This window comes from Papio anubis, chromosome 3 (genome assembly GCF_008728515.1).
Source record: "Papio anubis isolate 15944 chromosome 3, Panubis1.0, whole genome shotgun sequence".
In the NCBI taxonomy this organism is placed as follows: Eukaryota; Metazoa; Chordata; class Mammalia; order Primates; family Cercopithecidae; genus Papio; species Papio anubis.
The window spans coordinates 100461800-100486447 of record NC_044978.1 but is presented as its reverse complement, the minus strand read 5'-3'; the positions used below and the strand labels follow the sequence as shown (position 1 = coordinate 100486447).

Genomic DNA, 24648 nt, shown 5'->3' with positions numbered 1-24648 from the left:
CTGAAGACAAGAGATTTTAATCTGATTTTTTAACAACTCCTAAAAAGCTCTCGTAAAATACAGCCGTTTTGTGAACTGAAATCTGTAAGTCATTCCTCTTAGAAAGGGGATACGATGAAACAGAGGTTCACAACTTCTTAGGAATAATATTGCAAGAATCAAAAGACTTGAAGAAGGAAAGGTAAGGAGGAGGGGGGTCAAGGTTTTCTTTGGCCATCATCATCCTTCCCTCTTCTTCGACCTATAAGAAGTCTCCCAAAGTGCTGGGATTACAGGAGTGCGCCACCGTGCCTGGCCAGGTGAGAGAATTCTATCTGCCAAGCCACTAGGCAGACCTCATAGTCAGGCTCTAAGGGCATCTTTGACCTATAAGAAGTGCTTTTTCTATAAAAAGTGTAAGAGCACAGCCAGTTAGAACCAAGAATGGAAGCCGGTTAGGAATCCTAAGATTTGAAGGACATGCCTGGGGTTGGCCCTGAGGGCAGGATTATGGCAGCAGGCATCAAGATCTAGGCAAGTTGGGTGTCATTCCAGGGTCTCTTAGCTACTTCCCCATCTGCCACAGGCTACACATTTAGCTGGGTGTTATGTGGAATATGTGACCAGACACAATTTCCACAAAATATCACAAAATACACAGCTCATGCTCCATAGAAACAAGAACACCTCAGAAATAAATTTTTGTTTGTTTGTTTGAGACGAAGTCTCTCCGTCTCCAGGCTGGAGTGCAGTGTCGCGATCTTGGCTCACTGCAACCTCCGCCTCCCGGGTTCAAGCGATTCTCCTGCCTCAGCCTCCCAGGACTACAGGTGCGTGCCACCAGACCCACCTACTTTTTTGCATTTTTAGTAGAGACAGGGTTTCACTGTGTTAGCCAGGATAGTCTCAATCTTCTGCTGATCTCTACTGAGTAAAGTGCGTCAGCATATCAGTAGCTACTGAGGGCAGCTGTTCTCTTTTCCTTTTTTTTTTTTTTCTCGTTCATTGATTCATTTATTAACTCAGTGTTGTAGACTTACAGACAGGTGGAAACCAGCAGCCCAGAGCCCTCTGCTCATAACCTGGAGAGCCTCCAAACAGCTAGCTGGAGAACCTCAGAGAAGTGCTTGCTTGGGCATCTATCTTGGGTAAGAGAATTTTTTTTTTTTTGGACAAGCTTTCACTCTATCACCCAGGCTGGCATGCAGTGGTATGATCTCAGTTTACTGCAACCTCTGCCTCCCAGGCTCAAGCCATCCTCCCACCTCAGCCTCCTGAGAAACTGGGACTACAGGCATGCACCACCATGCCTGGCTAACTTTTGTATTTTCAGTAGAGATGTGGTTTCACCATGTTGCCCAGGCTGGTCTCGAACTCCTGAGCTCAAGCAGTCTACCCACCTCGGCCTCCCAAAGTGCTGGAATTACTGGAGTGAGCCACCGTGCCTGGCCAGGTGAGAGAATTCTATCTGCCAAGCCACTAGGCGGACCTCACAGTCAGGCTCTAAGGGCATTGCTCGTCTTGCTTTTCCCGTATGACCTGCCATTTCAATTACATTTAGTGAAGAATTATTTATTATATTTTCATGGTTACGGAGGTACCACCAGAGTTGATTTTAGGTAGGAAAACTGCCCCACTCTGCAGAGTGAAGTGAAAGGTGGCTTAAGAGCTTTGTGATTTTCTTCTGAGACAAGGTGGCTCAGGGTGGTGAGATTTACAAACACAGCAGAAAAATAGTCATGTCATTCACTGTCCAATTATAGAGACTCGGAAAGTGGATATGTGTTGTGCATACTATCAGTCGATAGTCAGCCCTGATCCAGGGATTATGGGCAATGCTTAATGGTTAGGAACTCTTCCTGTCATCCAAGTCCTGTAGCTTTGTTGTTGTTGTTGTTGTTCTGGGGGAGAGAGTCTTGCTCTGTCACCCAGGTTGGAGTGCAGTGGCATGATCTCGGCTCACTACCACCTTTGCCTCCCGGATTCAAGTGATTCTCCTGCCTCAGCCTCCCTTGTAGCTGGGATTACAGGTGTGTGCCACCACATCCAGCTAATATTTGCAGTTTTAGTAGACACAGTGTTTCGCCATGTTGCCCAGGCTGCTCTTGAACTCCTGGCCTCAAGTGATCCATCCGCCTCGGCCTCCCAAAGTGCTGGGATTACAGGCCTCAGCCACCGTGCCTGGCCCCAAGTCCTGCAGCTTCTCTTGGCTACTTATTTTCATGTCCAGTAAAATGGAGGGAACACTTTGAAAGAAAAGGAGAGGGTGTGTCATGCACGTGGCTGCAATGGCGATAGCGTAGGTCTCGCAGTTGGGCAGAAGGTTTCCAGGGAATAGAGTTGAATTCAAGAAAGCAGTAATTCTCACCAGGAGTGACCTCTGGACCTCCCAATCCATTACTTAAGGCCAAGCTCGGGACTTTTCCCACTTCCCTCCATAGCTGGGCCCCTCCTATGGCTCGTACCTTCCACTCTCAAGCTGTCTTACCTGAAGAGTTTTGACTTTGCCCAAGATGTTGTCCTGTGACATTGCTTGAACTGTCTGCTCACTTTCTGCTCCCCCATCAGGGATAAAAATACTGTCATGGGAAAATGCCCGGGTTCCCATAGAATAGTTGAAGGACCTGGAATGTAAATCATGTGCTTCATTTTATTAGGATACAATTTCTTTTGGCAATTCAGTTTTCCATTATTCCTGATTGGAGGGACTCCACCCACATTCTCAGTCTCATTCGGCAAGCACTTCCAGCATTGTGTCCCTTTCAGCTGGGGGTCGGCCAAGGAGCTGGGTAGATGAAAGGGTCCCCATCTCTTACACAGCCCTGGTTCAGAGCCATTCACCATGAGAACACAAAGACAGTTACTTATTTGTATAGGATCCAAGACAGAAGGCACTGCAGAACTTTTAATTGGAAGAGCCTTTCTCCAACTGAGCTGTCACTATCAGTTTTGTCCCAGTAAGTCTTGCCAACCAGAATTTATTAAGTAACAAGCAAGTCTAGAAGTAAGAGGCAAGGATTTCTTACTTTCAGATGACAACCAAACTGGAAGAAAGATGTACACATCCCAAACAAAGACTTTGGAAGAGGACTAGAGAATTGTTGATAGAGACAATAAATGCTTTAGAAATTTCGAGAAAATGGGAGACATTTGTGTTAGGGCCATTCTGATAGGCTTTGCATATATGGAACACCTATAGGTGGCTGGTATCCAACAAAAACTTTTTATATTTTTATTTTTATTTATTTATATTTTTAGAGACGAGATTGTGTTCTGTTGCCCAGACTGGAGTGCAGTGATGTGATCATGGCTCAATGTAGCCTCAAACTCCTGGGCTCAGGGGATCCTGCAGAGTAGCTAGGAATACAGGCATCTGCTCCCACATCCAGCTAATTTATATTATTTTTTGTAGGGATGGGGTCTTGCTATGTTGCCCAGGTTGGTTTTGAACTCTTGGCTTCCTCACAAAGCATTGGGATTATAGGCATGAGACACTAAGCCCAGCTAAAACACTTTTTAGTTGAAGGGCTGGACTTAGAGGAAGTCTGGACTTCTACCTGACAATGAGGTATAAGCCGTGTGAAATGCACAAAGACGGCCAGGCACAGTGGCTCATGCCAAGCCCAGCACTTTGGGAGGCAGAGGCAGGCAGATCACCTGAGGTCCGGAGTTCGAGACCAGCCTGGCCAATATGGTGAAACCCCATCTCTACTAAAAAAAAAAAAATTAGCCAGGTGTGGTGGTGGGCACCTGTAATCCCAGCTACTTGGGAGACTCAGATGGGAGAACTGCTTGAACCCGGGAGGTGAAGATTGCAGTGAGCCAACATCGCGCCACTGCACTCCAGCCTAGACGAGACAGAGCGAGACTCCGTCTCAAAAAAAAAAAAGAAATGCACAAAGAGGAAGCAGCAGAAGCAAACTGTTCCTTACTTGATCTTGGAACCTAACTTATCTCTGGGAAAGAGTACACACTGAGGCTGCCAGCTCCTCACAGGGGCAGGAAGAGCACCAAGGCAGGCACAATGCCAGGCAATACAGGCAGCACTTGGAAGGGAGAGAGAGCACATCCTCCTCCTTCCCCTCCCCAGAAAGGGGCCCCTACTGGGGTTTTCTCAGTGACCAAGTGCATGAGAGAACAGTCAGCACTGGGGGCAGGTGTTCCCAGCAGTGCCTATGAACTGAATTACAGATTGCAGTGGGCAAGGTCCTGGGGCAGCCGTACTTGTTATCTGCCCAAGTCTAGACCCAGTTGGGAACACTAATTACCAAATTTTATAATCTAGTTTGCTAAATTACAGGCAGCATGGTGGAAAAGTGTGCGAGGTTTACAAACAAAAGACTTGGATGTGAGCCTCCCGGCTATGTGATCTTATGCAATAATAATAATTATTATAAACATCAACCCTTACTTTGATTAAAAAAAAAAAACTGTGTGCCTGTAATCCCAGCACTTTGGGAGGCCGAGACGGGCGGATCACGAGGTCAGGAGATCGAGAGCATCCTGGCTAACACAGTGAAACCCCGTCTCTACTAAAAAATACAAAAAAAAAACTAGCCGGGCGAGGTGGCGGGCGCCTGTAATCCCAGCTACTCGGGAGGCTGAGGCAGGAGAATGGCCTGAACCCGGGAGGCGGAGCTTGCAGTGAGCTGAGATCTGGCCACTGCACTCCAGCCCGGGTGACAGAGCGAGACTCCATCTCAAAAAAAAAAACAAAAAAAACTGTGTGGAGTTTTACTTTCATTATCTCATTTAATCCCCATCATCACCATCTTGTGACAGATGAAACTCAGCAAGTAAATAACTTATATAAAGACATGCAAATTGAAGGAATAGAGTGAGAAACTGAACTCAGATCTGCTGAGAATAATCCCATGCCAGCCAGCTGCCATATTTTAAAGTGGTACACGGTCTTATAGTATTGCCACCCATGAGTGACACATGGGTGAGGAACATGGTGCAGATGCCATGGAGGCTGGACTATGAGAGGGTTGAAGATACTAAATAACTAGAATAAGGCATAAGTCTTCAGCTAAATAACCCAGGGCACCATATAGCAGCAATTCCCTTTATGAAATATGAGGCACTCTTTTAGGAAACATGCCGGGAGATTAATATGTTATGATCTCCCTGTCCCTATGTCACAAACTGAGCTTCCAAGTTCACCTAAAAATGTTAGGAAATATGCTTTTCATTCAAAGTTGTGGAATTGAACTTCTGAATATTCTCCGTTTAAACTTCTTTTTCAGACTGCTGGTTATGACTCACTTGAGAGAAGGGGTAAATGACTTCATTTCTACACTGTATTTTTGCAAAGAGCATATATATATATTTACTAATTTCTCGCAGTTTTGTGTACAGAATACAGCAGTGCTAGGCTAAGTTCCATTCCAGTTTCTAAGTCAACCTTGACTGAGTCATGAAGTTTATCCCACTGATCCCATTATTTTTTCTACATAGGCTAAGAATTGGCACTCTCCTGCTCTTTGGTGTTGAACTCCAAACATTCCTGTTGCCAGCAAAGATCTGATATCCATCCATTACTCATTTCCAGATGATCATATTGAAAAATCGAGAAAATGAAGAGTAATAATAGCAGTAGTAGTAATTATAATAGTGGTGGTCACAGTGGTAATATTTATCCTAGCTAAATTTTATTGAACACTTGCAATGTACCTTGCATATATGCTAACCTCTTTAACATAATATCAGAATCTTTTTGATATGTAATATTTAAAACTTATGTGGTAGGCACTGTTAGTAAGGGTATTTTTTGGACATGGAAACTAAGGTTTGAAGACAATGAGCAATTTGCTATAAATTAAGTAACTGTCTATATTGTAAATTTGTCTGGCCTCTGTTCCATTGGTCTACTTGTCTGTTTTTTGTTGTTGTTTTGTTTTTACTTTTTTTTACTTATCTGTTTTTACACCAATAACACACTATCTTAATTGCTGTAGCTTTTTAAGGAGTCTTGATATCTAGTAGTTTAAGTTTTTCAGCTTTCGTTTTCTGGGTTTTATTATTTACTTTTGAGACAAGATCTCACTCTGTGACCCACGCTGGAGTGCAGTGGCGCAATCTCAGCTTACTGTAACCTCTACCTTCTGAGTTCAAGCAATTCTCCTGCCTCAAGCTCCTGAGTAGCTGGGATTACAGGTGCCCATCACCACACCTGGTTAAATTTTGTATTTTTGGTAGAGATGGGGTTTTGCCATGTTGGCCAGGCTGGTATCGAACTCCTGGTCTCAAGTGATCTGTCCACCTTGGCCTCCCAAAGTACTGGGATTACAAGCATGAGCCGCTATACCTGGCCTCTACATAAATTTATACATATACACCTGGCCTCTACATAAATTTATACATATACACATACATGAATATAATATTGAGATTGCTTTTAGATGGCATTAAATCTATACATTTTTAAACTGATGTTTTTATAATATTGAATCTTGTAATCCATGAACATGGCTAACTCCTCATGTATTTATATCATCTTTAATTTCTCTTAACAAATGTGTTGAAGTTTTCTGTATAGAGGTCTTGCACATATTTTGATAGGTTTATTCTTATATATTTGGTGTTTCTGAATTTATTGTAAATGGTATAGACTAAAATTTCTATTTTCTAATTTTTTAATTAGTGGATATAAAATGTAACTTATTTTTGTACACTGATCTTATAACCAGAGACTTTGCTAAATTTATTTATTAATTATAATAACATGACTGCTGATTTTTTTTTTTTTTTTTTTTGTACGATAGGGTCTCAGTCACCAAGGCTGGAGTGCAGTGGCTGAATCATAGCTCCTGGGCAACCTTGAACTCCTGGGTTCAGGGGATCCTCCTGCCTCAGTCTTCCAAGTAGCTGGGACTACAGGCTCATGCCAGCATACCTGGCTACTTTTAAAATTTTTTGTAGAGATAAGTTCTTGCCATCTTTCCCAGGCTGGTCTGGAACTCCTACCTTAAGCAATCCTCCCACCTTGGCCTCCCAAAGTGCTGGAATTACAGGCATGAGTCACCACACCTGATGCATAGAATTTTTGTAGATATGCTTGTATTACCACGTCTTTGAAAAGACACATGATCCACTGATATGGTTTGGATCTGTGCCCTGACAAATCTCATGTCAAATTGTAGTCTCCAATGGTGGGAGGTGGCTGGATCATGGGGATGGATTTCTTATGAATGGTTCAGCATAATCCCCTTGGTGCTATTTTCATGGTAGTGAGTGAGTTCTTGCAAGATCTTGTCGTTAAAAAGCATGCAGCACCTCCTGCCTTGCTCTCTCTTGCTCCTGCTCCTGCTCCTGCCGTGTGAAACACCTCACTCCCTCTTTGCCTTCTGCCATGATTGGAAGCTTCTTGAGGCCTCCTTAGAAGTAGAAACCACTATGTTTTCTTTTTTTTTCTTTTTTTTTTTTTTTGAGACGGAGTCTCGTGCTGTGTCACCCAGGCTGGAGTGCAGTGGCGCGATCTCGGCTCACTGCAAGCTCCGCCTCCCAGGTTCACGCCATTCTCCTGCCTCAGACCTCCGAGTAGCTCGGGACTACAGGCGCCTCGGCCACCACAAAGTGCTGGGATTACAGGCTTGAGCCACTGCGCCCGGCCATCCACTATGTTTTCTGTACAGCCTGCAGGATCATGGCCAATTAAACCTCTTTTCTTTATAAATTACCCAGTCTCAGGTATTTCTTTACAGCAGTGCAAGAGCAGACTAATACAGCTATCTTTCATTTCTAGCCGATTTTAAAATTAGCCTCTTTATCTTTGGTTTTTAGCAGTGGGTGTAGCAGGGTGTGAGCTTCTTTTAATTTATTCAGCTTGGGTTACACAATGCTTCTTAAATCTGTAGCTTGATGTCTTTCATCAGCTTTGGAAAATTCTCAGCCTTTATCCCTTAAATATTGCTTCTGCCCCATTTTTCCTCTCATCTCTCTCTGATCCTCCCATGTTAGATGCTTTTAAGTACAAGCCACATAACTTTTATTCTCATTATTGTAACTACCATCTCTATACTCAATATGATTCAGACTGGATTATTTCTATGGACCTGCTTCCAGCTCACTAATTTTCTCTTTAAGTCCAATCTGCTGTTAAAACCCATCTGTTGAGTTCTTAATTTCAGAAGTATATTTTGGATCTCAAATTTCCATTTAATTGTTTAATAAATTTAAGTTATCTGCTGAAATTCTCCATCTTGTAAACTATATTCTTGAATATGTTAATCACAATTATTTGAAAGTCTATCTGAGACTCCAACATCTAGGTCACCTTTAGGTCTATTTCTATTATCTTATTTTTCTTGTAGTCTGTTTCTTAGATGCCTGGTAATTTTTAATTAAACTTCACAGATCATGCCTCAAAAATGTTAGAGGCTGGGTTCTCTTCTTCCAGAGAGGACTCACCCGATCTTCTTGAAGGCTGCAAACAGCAAAGAAGCACTTCACTTCAATCCAATCAAAGACTGAGCTAATTCATGCTGGTTAGCCATCTTTGTAAGGCTCAGACTACTTCTGTTTTGCCTACACTTCTAGGGTGTAGTCCTCCCACAGCCTCAACTGAGAGCCTGGGTTGTTTCCTAAGGTCCTCCTCCTTGGCATATCTGAATGTAAACTGTTAGAAGCAGCCAGGTCACATCTTAAATGCTTTGCTGCTTAAAAATTTCTTTCAACAGATACCCTAAGTCACCACTCTTGAGTTCAAACTACCACAGATCCCTAAGGAATGAACACAATGCAGCCAAGTTATTTGCTACAGTACAACAAAGGAGACCTTGGCTCCAGTTCTCAGTAAGTTCCTTATTTCCATCTGAGACCTCATTAGCCTGGCCTTCACTGTCCATATCACTATCAGCATTTTTAGTCACAAGTATTTAACCAGTCTCTAAGAAATTCCAAACTTTCCCTCATCTTCTTGTCTTCTCCTGAGCCCTCCAAACTCTTCTAACCTTTGCCTGTTACCCAGTTCTAAGGCTGTTTTGACATTTTCAGGTATCTTTATAGCAATGCCCCATTCTTTGGTACCAGTTTTCTATATTAGGTCATTTTTGTGTTACTGCAGAGAAATACCTGAGGCTGGGTAATTTATAAAGAAAAGAGGTTCTGCAGGCTGTATAAGCATGGCACTAATTATCTGCCTGGCTTCTGGTAAGGGCCTCAAGAAGTTTACAATCATGGTAGAAGGCAAAATGGGGGCAGGTACGTCAGTCATATGGTTAGAGCAGCAGAAAGAGGGCAGCAGTTTGTGTAATATTAAATCTAATGCTAAATCTTTGGTAAGCATGGTTACCAGTTCCAGCTCCAAACAACTCTACAATGTAGATTATTTCCTGTTCTCTGAAGGGGACGCTGAGGCAACAAGTGGGTAAAACTATTGCCCGAAGTTCCAAAATTTGAGGCAGGGTTGGAATTGAAACTGAACAGCCTACGCCTGGAGATCTCAGCTTGAAACCATGTTCTAATGAACACAGAGCTTGATGGAACCATGGTCCTTAACCAGCTGGGAACTGCAAATTACATGATCGGGAGGTGGAGGGGCAATTTACCACAAATTGTACCTTAGCAGAGTTCATCGTACTTCTTCACTCTTGACATTTAAAGATCTTTCACAGTTGATTGTGAAGCAGGCCAACTCCACCTCTCCCTGCTTCCTTTTGAGGGAACCGAGAGAGGGGCCTTTCAGCCTCAATGCTGCAACTTGCCCTCCCTCTCTCTCTGCTAAAATGATAGGAAATGGACTTGCAGGTGGGAACCTTCTCTTCTGCTACTGAGAACACAGAGCAGCCTCTTGCTTATAAAGACCTCTAAAATCCCACAGATTTTAAACCTTGAACTGGAGGATTGTCAATACAGTCATTTAACAATCATTTTAATTTAAACAAGATTTGAAGTCAAATGCAAAGCACACATGGTAAAAGCCAACTCTACAAAGAGAGAAAGAAAGGCCCACTTGGGAAGTTCAGAACAGCACTGGTCTCTGAGGAACAGTTTTCATAAGCCTAGAGAAGAATCACAGCCCTGGCTTACAGAGGTCAGAAAAATAGTCCTTTTGGATTGGAGGTCCAAACAGCAGAAGTTCCTGGGGCTCTAGAAGGCAGTCAGCTCTCCTATGTACAGAAAGGAGCATGGCTGAGACGTTGTAACTGTCATTTCTACATTTCTGTTCTGATTTGCTGTTGTCATTGATATTATTTGTATTGACAGAGAGGTTGGGCTTCGAAACATTTCATCAGGGGTTTCTAATCAGCCCAAAGATACCAGCTTTTGGACTTGCCCTCTACTCTTCACTGCCTCCTGCAGTTATCTTGCCAAAGACATTGATGAGAGAACAGCCTGAGGTTGCTCTTCTGGCTTTACCTTTAATAACTGCCTCACTCCAATACGCTCTTCTCATGTGTCTCCAGCTACAGTGGAATGACTCTCCCACTGTCTCTGCAAACTCAACACGAATTCATCCATTTTCCCACAGAACTCCTGTCTTTTCTATTTCTTTGTTACTCTCATCCCCAGGACTCTGTGCTATATTATTTTATAAGTGAGGTAGAGTTCAGATTAGGAAGAAGATAAACTGCAAAAACCTTAACCGATAACATTGTCTGTGCTTTCACTTTCAGAAATCCTTCAAAGACAATGTAAAAATTCATGCAGAAGACTGGAAATCCTGAGCTCACAGACCCATTCTGAGCCTACATTCCACTCTGCCTGCCAATAGTTCTCTGCACCTGTGTCTGGAGGCCTGGAGCGCTGCTCTTCACATCTCTAGTGAGTCTCTACGAGTAAACTGGCAGCAGCAAAAGGCAGTGTACTGTATCAGTGATGACAGGGACAGCCCTCACACAGCCAACAGCCACTGAAGAAAGGGCCCCTCTGTGCTCATGGAGTCCAAGACCCAAGTCTTTATGGATGGAGAAGCTGAGGCCCAGCAAAGTGAAGAGACAGACTCAACCAAAACAGAAACCAGAACTCAGGCTCCTGGCTCACTGTTGACAGGGCTTAATACAGTGTTTACAGATGTTTGGATTTCTTAGAGAACAAAGACATTATATGAATGGTGGCTGCTGGATCACGACAAGAAAGGAGCATTAATTAAGAGGGTTCTAGTTCACCTACAATTGCAAATCTTATATAAAAGAGGATATACCAGTTTTACTTTGTTTTGTTTTTGAGACAGAGTCCCATTCTGTTGCTTAGGCATTCTGCTGCCCAGGCATTCTGTTGCAGTGGTCTCTCTGCTCACTGCAGCCTGGAACCCTCCAGGCTCAAGGGCTCCTCCCACCTCAGCCTCCCAAGTAGCTGGAAATACAGGCATGCACCACTGTGCCTGGCTAAGTTTTTACATTTTTCATAGAGATGAAATCTTGCCATGTTGCCCAGGTTGGTCTTGAACTCCTGGGCTCAAGCAATCCTCCTGCTTTGGCCTCCCAAAGTGCTGGGATTACAGGCGAGAACCACCATGCCCAGCCTAATTTTAATTCTTAAACACAAAATCTGTCAATACCAAGTGGGATCCCAGCATCCATAATTTTTTTCATATTTATGTAATACTGATCAAAATTTTATTACGATAAAATGCATATAACATAAAATTTAGCATTTTAACATTTTTTAAGTACACAGTTCAGTGGCATTAAATACACTCATATTATAAGGAAAGCATCACCACTATCAACTTCTAGAACTTTATCCTCATCCCAAATTGAAACTTCATATCCATGCAACAATAAATTCCCATTCTCCCCTCTCCCCAGTGCCTGGCAACTACTATTGTACATTCTGTCTCTATGAATTTTACTATTTCAGGTACTTCCTTTACATGGAATCATAGGATATCTGTCCTTTTGTGCCTGGCTTATTTCACTTAGCATAATGTTTTGAAAGTTCATCCACATTGTAGCATGTGTCAGAATTTTCTTCCTTTTTAAGAATGAATAATTCCATTGTACGTATATATCATGTTTATACATTCATCCGTCAGTGGGCATTTGGGTTGTTTCTCCTTTTTGGCTATTGTAAGTAGGACTGCAATGAACATGAGTGTGCTGATGAAGATTTTAAAAACACAGGAATGCAGCCTTGTGACTCATATCTACATGTAGACACGGCTGAAAGAGTAAATAGGTGTGCCATAAGTACCCATTCCACATAGAAGATCTACATCATCTTGATATCCTCCACCCAAATTAAACAGTCAATATCTGTAAAGATCAGTAGTGACCTCATAAGACCAAAGAAGTAAACAAAAGAGGAGGAGGAAGAGGAAGAGAAAGAGTAGAGCACTTCAGCAGCACATACACTAAAACTGGAACTGGATATGGAGAAGATTATCATGGTCCCTGTCCAAGGATGACATGCAATTAGGTGAATTAATGCAGAACCAGAAAATTAAATATCGCATGTTCTCACTTATAAGTGGGAGCCAAGTCTTGGGAACACACAGACATAAAGATGGGAACAATAGACATTGGGGACTCTAATAGGAGAGAGGGAGGGAGCGGGGTGCAAGAGCTGATACATTGCCTATTGGGTACTTTGTTCACTATCTGAGTGACAGGATTAAATGAAGCTTAAACCTCAGCATCATGTAATACACCCTTGTAACAAACCTATACATGTACTCTCTGAATCTGAAATAAAAATGGATTTTTTTAAAAAAACAAGAGTAGGAGAAGGAAGGTAGGAAGAAGAGGAGGAAATTAAGAAAAGGAGAAAAAAGGAAAAGAGGAAAAATCCTTGACATTTGCCTAAAATCATGGGAAATTTTGAAGTCAGTTCTTGAAAACCTGATCCTGGTACCTGATGCACAGAACAATAGCCCCTAGGGTGTCATCCATGCAACTCCTACCCAAGAAGGTTCAAATATCATGAACCCACTCCAGGAACTATTAGCTACAGACTAGAGGCTTTGAATAGGTTGAGTCAATTCTAAGGGAAGATGCATTTAGCACTAAGAAAAACTCACAGAGGTTTACAGGGTCCTGTTCTACCTACATCTTAAAACATTTAAGCCCTCTGATCTAACTCATTATGGGTTTAGAAAGACAGCAGGAAACACACATTGGTGTTTCTCCTTTACTCCACCTCCTCTTTCCTTTCATTTACCCAGAGTTAGATGAATTAACTCCAAGATTCTACCTAGAGGCTCCAAACGACTACTTTAGGGCCAGGCATGCTGGATAATGGCTATAATCCCAACGCTTTGAGCAGGGAGAATAGTTTGAACCCAGGAATTCAAGATCAGCCTGGGAACCATGGCAAGAGCCCATCTCTACAAAAAATAATTTTAAAAATTAGCCAGGTTGACTGGGCACAGTGACTCTTGCCTATAATCCCAGCACTGTGGGAGGCCGAGGTAGGCAGATCGCCTGAGGTCAGGAGTTCAACACCACCATGGCCAAGATGGTGAAACCCCCTCTACTAAAAAAATAAAAATTAGCTGGGCGTGGTGGTTCATGCCTGTAAACCCAGCTACTTGGGAGGCTGAGACAGAAGAATCCCTTGAACCTGGGAGACAGAGGTTGCACTGAGCCAAAATTGTGCCACTTCACTCCAGCCTGGGTAACAGAGTGAGACTCTGTATCTAAAAAAAAAGAAAAAAAGAAAAAAAAAATTCAGCCAGGCATAGTGCTGCACATCTGCAGTCCCTGCTACTCAGGAGGCTGAAGCGGGCAGATTGCTTGAGCCCAGGAATCCGAGGCTGCAGTGAGTTATGATCACGTCACTGCACTCCAGCCTAGGTGACAAAGGCCCTGCCTCTAAAAATAAAAGAAAATAAAAGGCTGTTATAGAACAAATAACACAGCACTGTCAGGCTCACTTTGGTAGCAAATACATCAAAATACAGGGCCTTTTGAAGGGCCTATTTCTGTGCTTAAAGTTGTCAAGAGCTTAGCAAACTCAGTGGAGGCCTGGATGGGTCATCGCAATTTGCTGGAATAGTATATGGATAGGATGATTATGCTCATAAGCATGCCAGCAGCAATGGTTAGGGCTCACATACTGTAACCTTTGCTCAGGTGAAGCTTTTATTTTTATTATTACTTTTTATGTTGAAGCCGTTGCAGACTTTGTTTTCCTGGACCATTTGAAAGGAAGTCACTGGCATGATGCTCATCACCCTGACTAGGGAAGGCAGTGGGAGCCAGAGGACTTGCTCTTGAACACACAATAAGATGTTCGTGGGAATCTGCGGAAATAAATGCAGGAACCCTGAGAGCAGTCAAAAATCAATGAGTGTATAATTGTCACTGTTGCCCTGTTTTTACCTCCACCCTATTGCAATATAATTGACATCTGTAAATGATCTCCAAGTTACATCTTTTCCAATTCAGCTTTCTCTGAAACCCTATAGTAATTTTTTTTTTTTTTTTTTTTAGACAGACTCTCACTCTGTCACCCAGGCTGGAATACAGTGGCACAATCTCAGTTCACTGCAACTCCCACCTCTGGAGTTCCAGAGATTCTCCTGCCTCAGCCTCCCAAGTAGCTGGGATTACAGGCACATGTCACCACACTCGTCTAATTTTGGTATTTTTAGTAGAGATGGAATTTTATCATGTTGGCCAGGATGGTTTCAAACTCCTGGCCTCAGGTGATCTGCCCGCCTCAGCCTCCCAAAGTGCTGGGATTACTGTCATGAGCCACTGCACCTAGTCCCCTACCATTAATCTTAAAGGAGTTAATTTGCCAGCTCAGAAACCACTGGTGTTTCCCTCGTGCCAAAATCCTCCCAAATAAAGCTGCAATGGTTGCCTGGCATTTAACGCTGTTCATGCCAGAGGTCCAAACTACTCTGGCTCTATGAAACAGAGGTTGTGTAGCGTAGGGATTACCTCTTACCTCTTAGGGATTAGTTCTTACCTCTGAAACCTAGTTTTACCATTTGGCAGCTGTGTGGCTTTCAGCAAGTCTCTAAACCTCCAGCAGCAATGGTTAGGGCTCACATACTGTAACCTTTGCTCAGGTGAAGCTTTTATTTTTATTATTGCTTTTTATGTTGAAGTTTCCTTAACTGTTAAATGGGGATAATAATAGGCCCTACCTCACAGAGCTTTCACTAGAATTAAATGTATGATATGTAAGACACGAAGAATGGTGTAAGCAGTGCTGGGCATGGTGGCTCACACCTATCATCCTAGTGCTTTGGGAGACCAAGGCAGGAGGATGGCTTGAGGCCAGGAGTCTGAGACCAGCCTGGGCAACAACACTACAAGACCCTGTCTCTAAAAATAAAAAATAAAAAAAATCATGGGGCGTGGTGGCCCGTGCCTGTCATCCCAGCTACTCAGGAGGCTGAGGTGGGAGGACTGCTTGAATTCAGGAGTTTGAGGCTGCAGTGAGCTGTGATCTCACCACTGCACTCCAGCCTTTGTGACAGAGCAAGACACTGTCTCCTAAAAAAAAAGTTATTATCTAATGTCACCCTACTTCAAGCACCCAAGAGGCAAACCTGACCTGTCAGTTCCTCAAATACCATCACTGGGTTCTATTACCGCATCGGCTCTTCTGCTGCACGGACTGCCCAGTGCCAGTCTCACAATTCAGTCCTTATCCACTGATGTGGTTTGGATTTGTGTGCCTGCCCAAATCTCATGTTGAATTGGAGGGGCGGCCTGGTGGGAGGTGATTGGATCATGGGGGTAGATTCCGTCATGCTGTTCTTGTGATAGTGAGTGCATTCTCACAAGATATGATGGTTGAAAAGTGTGTGGCACTCCCCCCTTCTCTCTTTGTCTCTCCTGCTCCACCATGGTAAGATGTGTGTGCTACCCCTTCACCTTTCAGCATGACTGTAAGCTTCCTGAGGCCTCCCAGCCATGCTTCCTGTTAAGCTTGTGGAACTGTGAGTCCATTAAACCTCTTTTCCTTTTATAAATCACACAGTCTCTTTATATCAATGTGAAAACAGACTAATACACCGTATTTCGAGGTCCAGCTCAAACCTTATCAACCCCATACACCTTTTCTTGCTCCCTTTTGTCCCTCAGGAATCCCTTTGCATGAATTTCATACTGTTTGATGTTACGGTTACTGTAACCAAGACTTTAACAAGTGAGAACATAAAAGTACTTTGCATGTTGTAAAGCAAAACACAGATGTGATTTTTTTTTTTTTTTTTTTTTGAGACAGAGTCTCACTCTGTAGCCCAGGCTGGAGTGCAGTGGCACCGTGTCGGCTCACTGCAACCCTCCGTCTTCTGGGTTCAAGCAATTCTCCTGCTTCAGCCTCCCAAGTAGCTGGGATTATAGGTGCCCACTACCACATCTGGCTAATTTTTACATTTTTAGTACAGATGGGGTTTCACCATGTTGGTTAGGCTGGTCTTGAACTCCTAACCTCAGGCGATCCACCTGCCTCGGCATCCCAAAGTGCTGGGATTAGAGGCGTGAGACACCGTGCCTGGCCAATGTGATTTTACTGACAATAGTGATACCATCTTATCTCCACCCCAGTACTATGTGTGGCATGAGGTCAGGGATCACATCTATTATCTGTTTTTCCCATAGTGCTTTCATTATCAAATTTGTCAGCTTTTTTTTTTTTTTTTTTTTTTTTTTTCCACTTTAGGATGGGTTCTTACTATGTTGACCAGGCTGGTCTGAAACTCCTGGGCTCAAGGAATCCTCCCACCTTAGCCTCCCAAAGTGCTAGTATCACAGGTGTGAGCCGCTGTGCCCCACCAAACACTTTCAATGGATGAGAAAATGATAACTACTGTAGGGTGAGTTGGTTTACTAGGTGGGTTTTCTGTAGAGAGGTCACCGAGGTAATGGAAAGTGTGATGCAGATGTGTTATGGGAAAATGCAGAGTATGTTCAGATCATGGCTGTTTTCCATGAGGTCACTTCACAAAGCTCCAAGAAGCCAATGGGTGGGCAAGTCAGGAGGCTGTTCAGCCTCTCTCAAGGCTTTTTGAGCCTTCTTTTCAACTTAAACCAGGTAACTGCTCCAGGCTTTGCTTCCCACTTTCTATTGCAAACCTTCTCTCTCACATCTAGTTTCCTGGTGTCTACATGTGTCAGTTACCATTCTGAGCTGTAGGCAACAGAAACTTTGTCTTACTCAACCTAAAGAAAATGTACTAGAAGTATAGTGGAGGCTCACAGAACAAAAGAAGCCAGACTGCAGGCTTGGAAAAACACTGGAGTTAGGTAGGAGAGTTCTAGAGCCTAGGCATCAGGAGCCACAGCCGCCATTAGGCCAGAGTGAGCCAGTAACTACTCTTCCTAGAAGTTGTGTTCCTTACATCTTTGACTCACCGGCCAAGTCAAAGTCCTAAGGGAGAACATGTGATTGGCCAGGCTGGGTTGCAGGCTCATGCCAGGCTGCAGTGGAAGATCTGATCCTTTTGATTTCTGTCCTAGGAGGCAGGCACTATGTCCTATCAGAGCTATACACAGCAAGGTAAAGATGACTCCCTAAAAGGGAAGGAGCTTTCAGGGGGTCACCTTGACTCGAGAAGGGGAACTGGATGCTAATGGCTAAGTGACCAAAAAACAGCTACCACACTATGCTTCTAGGTCTGTGTCGGATTCTCTCTTCTAGTCTAGCTCACCTGGATGGATGACTCACGTGCACAGCTCCCTGTATTGTGATTCTACTTCTCCCCAGGAGGCTGCCATTCTTTCTTGGTGGCATGTGCTGCTGCCTGAGAGCAAAGGATGTCACACCCCATGGTCCTGGGATGCTGAAACCCAGGCCCAGTGCTCTATGCTCATACCTATCTGGAGGAAGGGGAGAGAAGAGACAGAGGTGTATGCTGGGTCTGCGGCCTGGAGCTCAGCACATTGGAAGGTCAGAGCAGAGAGAGAGGTTGCAAAGGAAAGTAAAACAAACTCAGTTAGCCCTGCAGCCATGCTACTCCGTCTCCCACCCACTAGGCACTTAGTGCTAAGGAGAGCAGAGAGGCCTCAGGAAGAGCAATCTCCATTTTAAGCTCTGTTGTCTGGTGCCACTATCTGCTAAAGATAGCGACTATGCGAAAGGACCAATGAAAAGCAAGGGGACGTTTGGTAGGCAGAGGCATTTCTGAGAAAGTTCTCCGCATTCACCATAATACAAGACAGGAACTGCCTTCTTTCTGTCCGTGGTCTTTGTCATCCTCCTGTGACACCTGGAACTGTGACAGTTATCTTGTGACCATGAGGGAACAAACCTGAGGACAAGAGGCCACTCCCCGAGGATGCCAGAGAAAAAGGGACTCAGATTGGATCCTGGGGATGGTGCTGGGCCATTTCATCAACCAACCTTGGAACCTGGAAAGTCTTCCAGACTTTCTGGTCCATCAGACAATACACTTGATTCCTGTTGAAGATGCTAGTAGTTCTGATTTCTGTTACAACTGAAATCGTCCTACCTGATACAGCTTTCGAGCCACTCTTCTAAGCACTGGGCACAATCTAAGACCTGCTGACATCATCCAACTGTGGAGTGCGAGCCTACAGAGGGAAATTCTTCCCATCCAAAAAAGGAGAAGGCTTTCTGCAGCTGCACAGTGAATGCATGCCTCAGGCCAGCCCTCCTATTCCTTATCCTTTGTCTTTTTTGGACAAGAATCATGTAATTTGGGACCATAGATATTGGGTAATTACTATGGCAATGATTAGGGATTCACTTCAGGAATAAGGAAATATAATTATAGTCCCATTTCAGCTTGTTTCCATGACAACAGGGGCACTTGCAATTGATCAGCAGTTTTCTTCCTAAATAGATTCGTGAGTCTCATTCAAATGAAATGTTAAAGAGCAATTAAATACCCTCATCAAACAAACTAGAATTGCTGGAAGCGACTGGAGTCAGATTATCTGACTTAGAGGCTCATCCAGAACTCGGGTATTCTATCAAAATATATGGTACTTGATAGGCTATAGTGTACCAAATTATCTGTTAATTACAAAAGAAACCGGGTATGTCATACAAATTCAAGGAAGAGGAGGAAAGTTTGGAATCTCAAAGGGAGAATCTTAGAATTGGAAGCCAGAGGGTCATCTACTGCAGTCTGTAAGTTCAGTCCTGTGTCTATAGCACCTAGGACAAGTGATCCTCTAACTTGCCTCTAAAGTCCACTTCACAGGCTTCCATGCTATTTATTCCACTCCGTTTCCCCATGTGGAGAAAGATCTTTTCATAAACCTCTGTAGCTGTCATTTGAATCAATTTTCCTCTGGTTAATGCTCTGGAAATAGTAGTCATCAATATTCTCTTTATCTCAATACTAATATTAACCTGCTTTTTTTTTTTTTTTTTTTTTGAGACTGAGTCTGGCTCTGTCGCCCAGGCTGGAGTGCGGTGGCCGGATCTCAGCTCACTGCAAGCTCCGCCTCCCGGGTTCACGCCATTCTCCTGCCTCAGCCTCCCGAGTAGCTGGGACCACAGGCGCCCGCCACTTCGCCCGGCTAGTTTTTTGTATTTTTTAGTAGAGACGGGGTTTCACCTTGTTAGCCAGGATGGTCTCGATCTCCTGACCTCGTGATCCGCCCGTCTCGGCCTCCCAAAGTGCTGGGATTACAGGCTTGAGCCACCGCGCCCGGCCTAACCTGCTTTTTAAAGTGCTTTATTGCAGATAGCACAATGTCATGTGCATTTTTGTCCTTCTAGTAATCCTGGGAGATGAAGGGGCTGGCTAGGTTAGGGTCACACAGCTCTCGAGTGAAACACCTGGCTTCCCGAGAGGTCCCTAGCTCCTGTTCTGCTGCATTTACAACATATTGTATCTCTAAGAATCGCCATACCTCAGCAGTCCCCAACCTTTTCAGCACCAGGAACCGGTTTTGTGGAAGACAATTTTTTCATGGACAGGGGGTGGGAGGATGGTTTCAGGATGAAACTCTTCCACCTCAGATTATCAGGCATTAAACTCTTATAAAAAGCACGCCACCTAGATCCCTCGCATGCACAGTTCACAATAGGGTTCATGCTCCCATGAGAATCTAATGCCGCTGCTGAGCTGATAGGAGGTGGAGCTCAGGCAGTAACGCCCCCTTGCCTGCCACTTACCTCCTGCTGTACGGCCTGGTTCCTAACAGGCCACAGACCAGTACTGGTTCACCACCTGGGGGTTGGGGACCCCTGCTATAACTGATTCGTCAACCTTCTTTTTCTCTAGACTTCTTCAGCTCAGCTCTGTTGATTTTCCTGCTTAGTCCCTAATTTTTATTTAATGGGTTTTGCACCTTTTCACCATTCCCTATTCAATTTCAGCACATTCCATGTTCCTAAGGATAGAGGATAAACAATCAAGTATAACAGGTCCTTTCTGACTTCATCCTCTGAAAAGCAGCAAGATCAGGTGAATCAATGCACACAAGGATAAGCAGGGAACCTGCACTTCACTATAATTTCACTGGTGACATGATGTCTCATGACACCAACTGTGGATTCTTCCTTTTCCAGCAGGTCAGAGGGACTGTGATACTCTTTACCAAGGTGGGAAACTGGAGGCCAAATTAGATGAACACTGACTTGTCCAGTGGGAAAAGTCAGTATGGCGAAGAACAATAATCATGCATTCATTCACTGAATAAATGCTTACTGAATAGCTGCTATGTGCCAAGCCCAGCGTTAGAGGCTGGAAATACAATCAATGGCAAGTCACAAGGCTTACTTTTAGGGAAAGGTCAAGGAAGCTGTGAGAACAATGTCAGGAGGAGGGGCCTGATCTAGGCTGAGGGAATCAGAGAAAGCTTGCTCTCCTAAAGAAGGCACATTTGTGCAGAAAACTCAAGGATGGAGAGGAATTAGACAAAGGAAGGAGGTGGACATGGGGAATGGGGCTATTCAAGAAAAAAGCACTACCATGTGCAAAATGGGCAGGCTTGGATTGTAGTCACATTTCTAACATTAATAGCACTGTCACCTCTTTGAGCCTGTTTTCCCCATTTATAAAGTGAAGGTATGGGATCAGGACTAAAAATTACCCTAAACCTTTAATATTTTATATTCCCACCAGCAATGTGTGAGGGTTCCAATCCCTACATATCTTCATCAACACTTGTTATTGTCTGTCTTTTTTGGTTGTAGCCTTCCTAATGGGTGCGAAATAGTATCTTGTTTGTGGTTTTGATTTGCACTTCCCTGGTGGCTAATGATGTTGAGCAAGCATGGTTAATGTGTTAATTGATATTTTTATAACTTTTGTGGAGTGATGTCTATTCGAATCCTTTGCTCATTAAAAAAACTGGGAGAGAAGGTCATTTTATTATTGAGTTGTGGGAGTTTCGTTTTTTATTTTTACCTATTCTGAATATGATTTACAAATATTTCCATCCATTCTGTGGATTGTTTTATAACTTTCTTGATTGTATCATTTGTAACACAAAATTTAATTTTGATGTAATCCAACTTTTCTGTTTTTCCATTTGTCGCTTGTGCTTTTGGTACCTAAAAAACCACTGCCTAATTCAAGGTCGTAGAAATTTACTTTTTCTTTAAAGAGTTTTATAATTTTAATTCTTTTTTTTTTTTTTTTTTTTTGAGTCGGAGTCTCGCTCTGTCGCCCAGGCTGGAGTGCAGTGGCCAGATCTCAGCTCACTGCAAGCTCCGCCTCCCGGGTTCACGCCATTCTCCTGCCTCAGCCTCCCGAGTAGCTGGGACTACAGGCACCCGCCACCTCACCCAGCTAGTTTTTTTGTATTTTTTAGTAGAGACGGGGTTTCACCGTGTTAGCCAGGATAGTCTCGATCTCCTGACCTCGTGATCCGCCCATCTCAGCCTCCCAAAGTGCTGGGAATACAGGCTTGAGCCACTGCGCCCGGCTATAATTTTAATTCTTACATATAGGTCTGTGATCCATTTTGAGTTAATTTTTGTATATGATGTAAAAAGGGGTCCAATTTCATTCTTTTCCATGTGGCTACCCAATTGTCTCGGAAATATTTGTTGAAAAACTCTTCTTTGCCCATTGAATTGTCTTAGCACTTACTGAAAATCGATTGACCACAAATGTAAGAGTTTATTTCTGGACTCTCAATTCAATTCCATTATCTATATATCTATCCTTATACCAGTACCGCACAGTTTAGATTACTGTAGCTTTGTAGTAAGTGTTTTAAATAGAAAGTGTGAGTCTTCCATCTTTGTTCTCCTTTTTCAATAATGTTTTGGCTATTCTGGGTCCCCTGCAATTCCATATGAATTTTAGGATCCACTTGCTAATTTCTGGGGGAAAAAAAGACAGCTGGGATTTTGATGGGGACCACAAGGACTCTGTAGCTCAATTTGGGGAGTACTGTCATCTTAACAATATTATGTTTTCCAGTCCACGAACATGGGATGTCTTTCCATCATTTCAGTCTTCCTTAATTTCTTTCAATGATATTTTGTCATTTTTAGTGTACAAGTCTTTCACTTCCTTGGTTAAACTTATTCCTAAGTAGTTTATTCTTTTTGATGCTATGTAAATGGAATTGTTTTCCTAAGGTCATTTTTAGATTATAAATTGCTAGAGTACGGAAATACAATTGATATTCCAAAAACTCCAATCTTGCATCCTATAACCTTGCACAATCTTGTTTATTAGTCTAATAGCTTTCTGTGTGTGTATTCCTTAGGACTTTCTATATATACAATCATGGCATCTACAAATACAGTTTTACTTCTTCATTTCTAAGATTAATGCCTCTTATTTCTTTTTCTTTTCTAATTGTCCCAGCTATAGCCAACAATATAGTACTGTAGAATACAGTGTCGAATAGAAGGAATGAGATAAGAAACCCTTGTTTTGTTCCTGATCTTAAGGGGATCACATTCATTTTTCATCATTAAATATGATATTAGCTGTGGATTTTTCAGATGCTGTTTATCAAGTTGAAGGAGTTTCCTTCTATTTCCAGTGTTGTCTTTTTTTTTTTTTTTTTAATAAATCGTGAAAGGATGTTGGATCTTGTCAAATAGTTTTTCTGCATTTATTGAGATGATCATGTGGTTTTTATCCTTTATTTTATTAATATGGTATATTACATTGATTGGCTTTTGTATGTTAAACCAACCTTGCACTCCTGGGATAAATTCCATTTGGTCATGCTACTTAATCATTCTTACATGTTGTTGGATTCAGGCTACTGGCTTTTTCTTAAGCATTTTTGTGTCTATTGTCATAAAGGATATAGGTCTGTGGAGTTTTTTTCTTGTGATATCTTTGCCTGATTTTAGTATCAGGATAACACTGGCCTCACAGAGTTGGAAAGTTCCCTCCTATTCTATTTGTCATATTCCTCCTTCCATGAAAATTTCTGCTTATGCCATTATCTGACAGGTTCATGCCTTCCCTCTCAGCTACTCCACATCCTGCCCATCATTTGGAGCCGGCTCAAGGCCTCCTTAATCCTGAACCTTTTCCCGACTGTTCCAGTCCAAGTGAGCTCATCCTCTCCAGAACCCCTTCACATCTCGCTGTGCTTACATCGGGCACTTAATATAAAGTGTTGTTGTTATGCATGATGTAACAAACACTGGGTGTTCAGTAGAAACTGAAAGTAGGACACGTAGAATCCCAGTAAGTAACAGAGCCTCAATCAGGCAGCTGGAGGTAGGCAGACATCTGAGCCTAGTGACTCAGGACCAGTATGATGATGCAGGGCCATATGAGTAACTCCCTAGTGAGGCTGCAGCCTCCTTGAGAGGCACAGTAGTGGATGCTTAAGAATGCACTTTTTATTGCTTGAATAGTGGCTCAGGGATTTATAAGCTGTATGACCTTAGGCAAATTACTTGCTAGCCTTAGTTTTCTCATCTTTGAACTGTTGATAATAATATAAATCTTAAATAGTTGTGGTAAATATTATATTAGTTCACCTATGTAAAAGTTAATACATTGTATTAACTTCAATTAGTGGTAGCTTTAATACATGCCATTGGATATTCTCAGTGAAAAAAGGGTCTATGGTCAAAGGAATATTGAAATACCGCATACTACATCCTTCTTCCTAGGGATTCACAGGACACATTCCATAGTAAAAGTTCTGTGGAGTCCCACATAAAGAATCCTATTTAATTTGTTTTTGCTCAGAATTCCCCAAACCTATTTACCAAGATGACCCTCTCCCTCTTTTAAAATTTAACAACTATTTTAAGACACCTTTGGAAATGTAATATTAGTTGTGTTTAATTAAGAAAAGAAATAACATTAGATTCTTAAAAACGGATCATGTTTTATTGCTTTGCTTTTCCCAAGGAATGTATAATTTAAAAGCAGCAGCCTAGGAGAGATAAAGGCTTCTAACCTAGAGAAAGAAAAGAATGCTTTTGAAACCCAAAGGAAATGGGAATTTTCAGGCAGAAGGAGCAGATCAATAAGGAGCTATTCTTGGTCATGGGAACATTTCTAGAATTACAGATTCTTGGGAGTTTGACGGGATGTTAAAGTTCAGCTCCCTTAAATTCCCACCCAGTGCAGAAATCCCACCTTCACTGGTCTCAATCTTTTTGGGGACATGCCAAGTCTCCCATTTTTAGGCAGTTCTAATTAGGAAATTCTCCCTCACGTTGGGCTGAAATCTACCTTCTTGCAACCTCTACCCAAAATCATGTTAATGGAGCTTTGAGTTTTGTGCTTTTGTAAGAACTGTCCATTTTGGAGGTAGCAAATAAAACGCACAGAAAATTTTTTGAATCATTACACAACATAAAGTAATAGTCTGTTACTTGAACCATGAACTAAAAATAAGAATT

General features: G+C 42.7%; 1 protein-coding gene and 1 non-coding gene across 5 annotated transcripts in view; one reads left to right on the top strand and one right to left on the bottom strand.

Moving 5' to 3' along the window:
* CRACD (capping protein inhibiting regulator of actin dynamics) overlaps positions 1–24648 on the bottom strand; it is a 278246-nt gene that overhangs the window by 28489 nt on the left and 225109 nt on the right. For 3 of the 4 annotated variants that reach the window (XM_009207055.4, XM_021938599.2, XM_009207057.4), the window contains one exon: positions 2468–2603. The exons of the other annotated variant lie outside the window; for it this stretch is intronic. In XM_009207055.4, coding sequence (XP_009205319.2) covers positions 2468–2587 — 120 coding nt within the window. In that variant the 5' untranslated portion in view covers positions 2588–2603. The remainder of the gene's footprint in view (positions 1–2467; positions 2604–24648) is intronic. 4 annotated transcript variants of the gene reach the window in all.
* Positions 12258–12362, top strand: LOC116274301. Its single transcript, XR_004182931.1, has one exon. It is a non-coding gene; the product is annotated as a U6 spliceosomal RNA (small nuclear RNA).